Source organism: Salmo salar, chromosome ssa26 (assembly GCF_905237065.1).
Source record: "Salmo salar chromosome ssa26, Ssal_v3.1, whole genome shotgun sequence".
NCBI classification, from domain to species: domain Eukaryota; kingdom Metazoa; phylum Chordata; class Actinopteri; order Salmoniformes; family Salmonidae; genus Salmo; species Salmo salar.
In genome coordinates this window covers 47,013,680-47,023,679 of record NC_059467.1, presented here as the reverse complement: position 1 = coordinate 47,023,679, position 10,000 = coordinate 47,013,680, and the positions used below count along the sequence as shown (strand labels likewise).

Genomic DNA, 10,000 nt, shown 5'->3' with positions numbered 1-10,000 from the left:
GGAATGGCTAAAGGTGTGCTATCATTGGGGTAAAGTGAAATGGAACAGGTTTATTGTTGCACACCATCCCAAGAGTCATACATCTCTTTCTAGCTCTTTCTACGGCTAATTACTCAACTCCAGACCTGAGAGTTAAGTGTCTGATTCATTCAGTGATTGGCCAGATACCTGGTCCACCTCACTCACCTGGTGTCCCAGGTCTGACTCAGTCCTATCATATATATGTATACCATAGCTGGTCAGTACCTGTATCATACTGTATATCTGTACCATAGCTGGTCAGTACCTGTATCATACTGTATATCTGTATATCTCTACCATAGCTGGTCAGTACCTGTATCATACTGTATATCTGTATATCTCTACCATAGCTGGTCAGTACCTGTATGATAGTGTATATCTGTATATCTCTACCATAGCTGGTCAGTACCTGTATCATAGTGTATATCTGTATATCTCTACCATAGCTGGTCAGTACCTGTATCATACTGTATATCTCTACCATAGCTGGTCAGTACCTGTATCATACTGTATATCTCTACCATAGCTGGTCAGTACCTGTATCATAGTGTATATCTGTATATCTCTACCATAGCTGGTCAGTACCTGTATCATACTGTATATATCTCTAACATAGCTGGTCATTGTGTCTGGTACATTTGAACCAGGTGAGGATGTCATTACCTGTGTCTGGTACATTTGAACCAGGTGAGGATGTCGGTGCACCTTGTGTAGTAGACCTGGTCAAAGGGGTGGGCATAGGACTCCTGGACCGTCACAGCATAACTGGTGGAGAGAAAGAGACAGGAAGCTTAGAGGACACCTTAGGTTCCTCACACAGATACAAGCACAGGGACACCTACACACATGCAGAATCACACACACACACACACACACACACACACACACACACACACACACACACACACACACACACACACACACACACACACACACACACATACACACTCCTATCTTTCCATATTATGTCATTTAAAAAAAAATGTTTTATTTTATCTTTATTTAACCAGGTAGGCCAGCTTAGAACAAGTTCTCATTTACAACTGTGACCTGGCCAAGATAAAGCAAAGCAGTGCGACAAAAACAACAACATCTACTCTCTTTCCTTATTCTGTCATCTCCTCTCTTTCCTTATTCTGTCATCTACTCTCTTTCCTTATTCTGTCATCTCCTCTCTTTCCTTATTCTGTCATCTACTCTCTTTCCTTATTCTGTCATCTACTCTCTTTCCTTATTCTGTCATCTACTCTCTTTCCTTATTCTGTCATCTACTCTCTTTCCTTATTCTGTCATCTACTCTCTTTCCTTATTCTGTCATCTCCTCTCTTTCCTTATTCTGTCATCTACTCTCTTTCCTTATTCTGTCATCTACTCTCTTTCCTTATTCTGGCATCTACTCTCTTTCCTTATTCTGTCATCTACTCTCTTTCCTTATTCTGTCATCTACTCTCTTTCCTTATTCTGTCATCTCCTCTCTTTCCTTATTCTGTCATCTACTCTCTTTCCTTATTCTGTCATCTACTCTCTTTCCTTATTCTGTCATCTACTCTCTTTCCTTATTCTGGCATCTACTCTCTTTCCTTATTCTGTCATCTACTCTCTTTCCTTATTCTGTCATCTACTCTCTTTCCTTATTCTGTCATCTACTCTCTTTCCTTATTCTGTCATCTACTCTGTTACTTTATTCTGTCATCTACTCTGTTACCTTATTCTGTCATCTACTCTCTTTCCTTATTCTGTCATCTACTCTCTTTCCTTATTCTGTCATCTACTCTGTTACTTTATTCTGTCATCTACTCTCTTTCCTTATTCTGTCATCTCCTCTCTTTCCTTATTCTGTCATCTACTCTCTTTCCTTATTCTGTCATCTACTCTCTTTCCTTATTCTGTCATCTACTCTCTTTCCTTATTCTGTCATCTACTCTCTTTCCTTATTCTGTCATCTACTCTGTTACTTTATTCTGTCATCTACTCTGTTACCTTATTCTGTCATCTACTCTCTTTCCTTATTCTGTCATCTACTCTCTTTCCTTATTCTGTCATCTACTCTGTTACTTTATTCTGTCATCTACTCTCTTTCCTTATTCTGTCATCTACTCTCTTTCCTTATTCTGTCATCTACTCTCTTTCCTTATTCTGTCATCTACTCTCTTTCCTTATTCTGTCATCTACTCTGTTACTTTATTCTGTCATCTACTCTGTTACCTTATTCTGTCATCTACTCTCTTTCCTTATTCTGTCATCTACTCTGTTACTTTATTCTGTCATCTACTCTGTTACCTTATTCTGTCATCTACTCTGTTACCTTATTCTGTCATCTACTCTGTTACCTTATTCTGTAATCTACTCTCTTTCCTCATTCTGTCATCTACTTTCTTTCCTTATTCTGTCATCTACTCTCTTTCCTCATTCTGTCATCTACTCTCTTTCCTTATTCTGTCATCTACTCTGTTACTTTATTCTGTCATCTACTCTGTTACCTTATTCTGTCATCTACTCTCTTTCCTTATTCTGTCATCTACTCTGTTACTTTATTCTGTCATCTACTCTGTTACCTTATTCTGTAATCTACTCTCTTTCCTCATTCTGTCATCTACTTTCTTTCCTTATTCTGTCATCTACTCTCTTAACTTATTCTGTCATCTACTCTCTTACCTTTCCTTATTCTGTCATCTACTCTCTTTCCTTATTCTGTCATCTACTCTGTTACCTTATTCTGTAATCTACTCTGTTACCTTATTCTGTCATCTACTCTGTTACTTTATTCTGTCATCTACTCTGTTACCTTATTCTGTCATCTACTCTGTTACCTTATTCTGTAATCTACTCTCTTTCCTCATTCTGTCATCTACTTTCTTTCCTTATTCTGTCATCTACTCTCTTTCCTTATTCTGTCATCTACTCTCTTAACTTATTCTGTCATCTACTCTCTTTCCTTATTCTGTCATCTACTCTCTTTCCTTATTCTGTCATCTACTCTCTTAACTTATTCTGTCATCTACTCTGTTACCTTATTCTGTCATCTACTCTCTTTCCTTATTCTGTCATCTACTCTCTTTCCTTATTCTGTCATCTACTCTGTTACTTTATTCTGTCATCTACTCTGTTACCTTATTCTGTCATCTACTCTCTTTCCTTATTCTGTCATCTACTCTCTTAACTTATTCTGTCATCTACTCTGTTACCTTATTCTGTCATCTACTCTCTTAACTTATTCTGTCATCTACTCTGTTACCTTATTCTGTCATCTACTCTCTTTCCTTATTCTGTCATCTACTCTCTTTCCGTATTCTGTCATCTCCTCTCTTTCCTTATTCTGTCATCTACTCTCTTTCCTTATTCTGGCATCTACTCTCTTTCCTTATTCTGGCATCTACTCTCTTTCCTTATTCTGGCATCTACTCTCTTTCCTTATTCTGTCATCTACTCTGTTACCTTATTCTGTCATCTACTCTGTTACTTTATTCTGTCATCTACTCTGTTACCTTATTCTGTAATCTACTCTCTTTCCTCATTCTGTCATCTACTCTCTTTCCTTATTCTGTCATCTACTCTGTTACCTTATTCTGTCATCTACTCTGTTACCTTATTCTGTCATCTACTCTCTTTCCTTATTCTGTCATCTACTCTGTTACTTTATTCTGTCATCTACTCTGTTACCTTATTCTGTCATCTACTCTGTTACCTTATTCTGTCATCTACTCTGTTACTTTATTCTGTCATCTACTCTGTTACCTTATTCTGTCATCTACTCTCTTTCCTCATTCTGTCATCTACTTTCTTTCCTTATTCTGTCATCTACTCTCTTTCCTTATTCTGTCATCTACTCTCTTAACTTATTCTGTCATCTACTCTCTTTCCTTATTCTGTCATCTACTCTCTTTCCTTATTCTGTCATCTACTCTCTTAACTTATTCTGTCATCTACTCTGTTACCTTATTCTGTCATCTACTCTCTTACCTTATTCTGTCATCTACTCTCTTTCCGTATTCTGGCATCTACTCTCTTTCCTTATTCTGTCATCTACTCTGTTACCTTATTCTGTCATCTACTCTCTTTCCTTATTCTGTCATCTACTCTGTTACCTTATTCTGTCATCTACTCTCTTTCCTTATTCTGGCATCTACTCTGTTACCTTATTCTGTCATCTACTCTCTTTCCTTATTCTGTCATCTACTCTCTTTCCTTATTCTGGCATCTACTCTGTTACCTTATTCTGTCATCTACTCTCTTTCCTTATTCTGGCATCTACTCTTATTCTGTCATCTACTCTCTTACCTTATTCTGTCATCTGCTCTGTTACCTTTCCTTATTCTGTCATCTACTCTCTTACCTTATCTTTCCTTATTCTGTCATCTAATCTCTTTCTCTTTGTACTCAAATAACACTTATTATATGATTGGTTAATAGCAGGGAGTACCACCCTCATTCTCTGGGTAATAATTTCTGTTAACAGTTCTGTTATATTTATCAATGTGTATCCACTGTCCCACAGCCCAGCCAGTCAATTTATGAACTTAATCTCCCCTGGAAAAAAAGCATCTAGACAATATTTCCCCATGCGACTAGGCTAGCATTTGGTTTGCAACAGTTGGGGTTTGTCTCTAAACCTTGCTGTCTGCCTCTCCGACCTGTGGAACAATGTTGGCGTTTTTTGTTTATTTTTGCGCTCTCCACCATGCCATGCATATGAACGTGACAAGACTGACACCTTCTCTGAGCCAGCGGAATTCATTTATCAGGATCATTATATTGATACATCCAAAGAAACGGCAATAGAAACTAAGGTAAAACAGGTCGACAGTAAACATGTTGTCCCCCATGATGCAGCGGTCATCCTTGTGTCAATCAGTGATCATTATTCCAACGTCAGAGAGAGAGAAATCGTTTTAATTTTAGTTTTTTTTCTTGCTGGAAATTAAAAGTTGATAGTTGACTATGTTAGATAATGGACTATACTGCTTGATAGGAAGATGCATTGATATAAAACAGGATATGTTTTTATGTCCAGACAAGGGACATTCATACTGATAGTAGTCTTGCCTGACTATACTGATAGTAACATAATGATGTCAATGAATTGACTGTGAACTATTTACATTGACCCATTGTTGTCTATCATTTACACTTTATGCCAACGGTCTCTAAACAGCGGCAATTCAAGAGATGTTGAAAGACATTTCATTTGTAAGTACCAACATTATATAGGTTGTTATGGGAAACGTACATGACTGTAAAACAAACGGGAGATATGCTTGTTCAAAGTCTGGTGTGTGATAAACAGTCTAATCAACAGAGAAATGAATGGGCGGACCTTATAGGTCATGACAATAGCTCAAACAGGACAGGAGATATGCTTGTTCAAAGTTTAGAAAATCAGTTGATTACTATATCCTCCCCCTTTGGCCAATCAGTGGAATTTTGTAAATGTCTATGGCAAGAGGCTACATTCCCCAAGTTTAGTGAAAATCGGGCCGGTGCTGTCTAAGATACTGCAGGGGATGAACGTACTAACGTACAGAAACAGATCCACAGTCCCCTCCTGATTTCATTGCGGGGGACAACAAACCAAAGTGCACATAGTTTCCTGTCATTTCAGATGCTTGATGTGATTGTGTGTTAGCTTTAGTTGGCTAGCTAGCGATGCCAATGATTTGTTTAGCATAGCAACCAGTCCATTTGGCTAGCAACGTCAGAATCTCACAACTATTTTGTATGGTTTTACAATGAAATAAAAATTATTTACTTAATGCAATAAAATCTTTTTTGGAAAACATGTCATCAATCTTTTTTTAATATGTTGGCAACTATTTTATAAAAGCAATAAGGCCCTCGAACATGAGAATTATAAAGAATAAAACCCTCCAAAGGGCTGTTTCCTTTGGCTTCCCCACGTGCCTCAGAACAGCACTTAGTCAGGAGTTATCGCATGATAATGTGCAGGTTCTCATACCTTATTGCTTAACTAGCTAACACTTATCACCTCCTCCTCCCTCTTAAAAGAGAAAAGAGAGCGCTGTGTGGGTGATTATTATTAGTCCCAGATGTCATCTCTATAGTTCTATCTTCTTCGCTCAGAACTTCAGCTGCTCTCTTATTGATCACAGGTTCTGAACATTAATCCCTCTGTTTCACATCTATCTGCCCGGCTTTCCTCCAAGATGACATTTCTCTTTTAACGTATCATCATCAGACAGAGTGGCAGGAACAGAACTAGTCAAACAGCACCCTTTGGGCCCTGGTCAACAGTAGTGCACTATAAAGGGAATAGAGCTCTGGTCAACAGTAGTGCACTATAAAGGGAATAGGGTTCCATTTGGGATGCACATTCGTCATCAGACAGTCAGGACGGATCAGAAGGCTCCAGATGTGCGGTCTGATTTACACCTCAGCTCAGACTACCCAGGGAGTAAACCTTTAGCCTTCTCCTTCTGATGGCTGGCTCTAACTCTAATTATAACTCTAACTCTAACCCAAACTAACTCTAACTAACTCCAACTCTAACTAACTCTATGTCACGATCGTCGTTTAAATAACTGGACCAAGGCGCAGCGTGAGTAGAGTTCCACATTTGTATTGCTCGTGAAGCTTCAAAAAAAAAATATATATATATAACGATCGTGCAAACACGTAGCGCACAAAGGCACTCACACAAAACAATATCCCACCTCGCAGGTGGGAAAAAGGACACACTAAGTATGATCCCCAATTAGAGGTAACGAATATCAGCTGCCTCTAATTGGGAACCATACACACACACCAACATAGAAAATAATACCTAGAAACCCCCCTAGTCACGCCCTGACCTAAAACACCATAGAGAACCCCGAGGGCTCTCTATGGTCAGGGCGTGACACTCTAACCCTAACCAACTCTAATTCTAATTCTAACTCTAACTAACTAACTCAAACTAACTCTAACTCTAATTCTAACTAGTCTAACTCTAACTCTAACTAACTCTAACTCTAATTCTATCTAGTCTAACTCTAACTAACTCGAACTCTAACCCTAACTAACACTAACTCTAATTCTAACACTAACTCTAACTAACTCTAACTCTAACCCTAACTAACTCTAATTCTAATTCTAACTAACTCGAACTCACTCTAATTCTAACTAGTCTAACTCTAACTAACTCTAACTAACTCGAACTCGAACTCGAACTCTAACACTAACTCTAACTCTAATTCTAACACTAACTCTAATTCTAACACTAACTCTAACACTAACTCAAATTCTAACTCTAACTCTAACTAACTCTAACTCTAACCCTAACTAACTCTAATTCTAACTAGTCTAACTCTAACTAACTCGAACTCTAACACTAACTCTAATTCTAACACTAACTCTAATTCTAACACTAACTCTAATTCTAACACTAACTCTAACTAACTCTAACTCTAACCCTAACTAACTCTAATTCTAACTAACTCGAACTCACTCTAATTCTAACTAGTCTAACTCTAACTAACTCTAACTAACTCGAACTCGAACTCTAACACTAACTCTAACTCTAATGCTAACACTAACTCTAATTCTAACTCTAATTCTAACACTAACTCAAATTCTAACCCTAACTAACTCTAATTCTAATTATATCTCTAACTAAGTCGAACTAACTCTAACTCTAATTCTAACTAGTCTAACTCTAACTAACTCTAACTAATGTGGGAGATAAGCAGCTGTGCTGAAGGAGAAAGAACATAAATACTTTGGCTATAGGAGGAGAAGATGACATCTGGTTCTGATAGAGCAACAGGCCACGGTGGGAGGCATAGCGACCTGACAACCAGACTTGAGTTATGCAGAAAGGGCCCCAAATACATCAAGATGGTCAGACAAAGGGGCACAGAGAAAAGGATGAGCATGCAGTGCATGCATTATTTTTGTACCACATGAGGAGGCCCTGCTAGCATTATAACCTATACAGCTGTCAGATGTGGGCATTAACAAGCAATAACTCATATGGAGAGATAATGGTAAAGAACGGTCAAGGGAAGCTATTTTCATATAGAGGGAGGGGACTCTATACGTTATGCAAAGACAGAATCATATAAAGATAGGACTCTGTAATATGAGAATTTAGTCTTTTTCATGGAGGGGCTTGGCTCTATTACGTGTGTAATAGCGTCCTTCCATGGAAGGGCTCAGCTTTGCTACTCTGTATTAAAGTCTATATTGAATTCACAAGTTCTTGTAAGAGTATTATGTTCTTAAGACAATTTTCCACGACACTAACTAACTCGAACTCTAACACTAACTCTAATTCTAACAGTAACTCCAATTCTAACTCTAAGTCTAACTAACGCTAACTCTAACTCACTCTAACTCTAACCCTAACTAACTCTAACTCTAACTCTAACTAACTCTAATTCTAACTAACACTAACTCTAACTAACTCTAATTATAACTCTAACTAACTCGAACTCTAACTACCTCTAATTCTAACTAAGTCTAACTCTAACTCTAACTAACTCTAATTCACTTGAACTCTAACTCACTTGAACTCTAACTATCTCTAACTCTAACTCTAATTCTAACTCTAACTAACTCTAATTATAACTCGAACTCGAACTCTAACTACCTCTAATTGTAACTACCTCTAACTAACTCTAACTCCAACTCCAACTCTAACCCTCTCCTTCTATTGGCTGGCTCTAACTCTAACCCTAACGAACTCGAACTCGAACTCTAACCCTAACCCTAACTAACTCCAACTCCAACTCCAACCTTCTCCTTCTAATGGATGGCTCTAACCCTAACTAACTCCAACTCAAACTCTGACTCTAACTCTAACTCTAAATAACTCTAACTAACTCTAACTCTAACCCTAACTAACTCTAACTCCACCTCTAATTCTCACTCCATCTCTAATTCCAACTCCAACTCCAACCCTCTCCTTCTATTGGCTGGCTCTAACTCTAAGTCTAACTCTAACTCCAACTCTAACCTTCTCCTTCTAATGGCTGGCTCTAACCCTAACTAACTCCAACTCCAACTCCAACCCTCTACTTCTATTGGCTCCAACCCTAACTAACTCCAACTTGAACTCGAACTAACTCTAACTCTAACTCTAATGCTAACTCCAACTCTCATGCTAACTCTAACGCTAACTCTAACGCTAACTCTAAGGCTAACTCTAATGCTAACTCTAATGCTAACTCTAACGCTAACTCTAACGCTAACTCCAACTCCAACTCTAACCCTCTCCTTCTAATGGCTGGCTCCAACTCTAGCCCTCAGCATTTATTTGTAGAGCAGTCCATTACAAGCTGGTCCTCAGAGGCCTGACACAAAATAACACACACATATATACACAGCCCAGAGCAGCAGGTTATATTTCCAGCCAGATCACTAGAAATAGACTGCGATTTTGGATGTTTGAAAAGGCCTTTAGAACGTCAATATACGGTGTATTCGTAAAGTATTCAGACCCCTTGACTTTTCCCACATTTTGTTATGTCACAGCCTTATTCTAAAATGGATTGAATTGGGGTTTTTCCTCATCAATCTACACACAATACCCCATAATGACGAAGCAAAAACAGTTTTTTTTTTACATTTTTTCAAATGTATAAAAAAATGTAAAACTGAAATATCACATTTACATAAGCATTAAGACCATTTACTCAGTACTTTGTTGAAGCACCTTTGGCAGAGATTACAGCCTTGAGTCTTCTTGGGTATGACACTACAAGCTTGGCACACCTGTATTTGGGGAGTTTCTCCCATTCTTCTCTGCAGATCCTCTCAATCTCTGTCAGGTTGGATGGAGAGCGTCGCTGCACAGCTATTTTCAGGTCTCTCCAGAGATGTTAGATCGGGTTCAAGTCCGGGCTCTGGCTGGGCCACTCAATGACCTTCATAGACTTGTCCCGAAGCCACTCCTGCGTTGTCTTGGCTGTGTGCTTAGGGTCATTGTCCTGTTGGACCTTCACCCCCAGTCTGAGGTACCCGAGCGCTCTGGAGCAGGTTTTCA

General features: G+C 38.5%; 1 protein-coding gene across 2 annotated transcripts in view; it reads right to left on the bottom strand.

The window, feature by feature from the left end:
- The window catches only part of LOC106593436 (multiple epidermal growth factor-like domains protein 11), a 380,364-nt gene that overhangs the window by 253,194 nt on the left and 117,170 nt on the right, over positions 1–10,000 (bottom strand). For both annotated transcript variants that reach the window (XM_045708336.1, XM_045708337.1), the window contains exon 4: positions 685–786. In XM_045708336.1, coding sequence (XP_045564292.1) covers positions 685–786 — 102 coding nt within the window. The remainder of the gene's footprint in view (positions 1–684; positions 787–10,000) is intronic.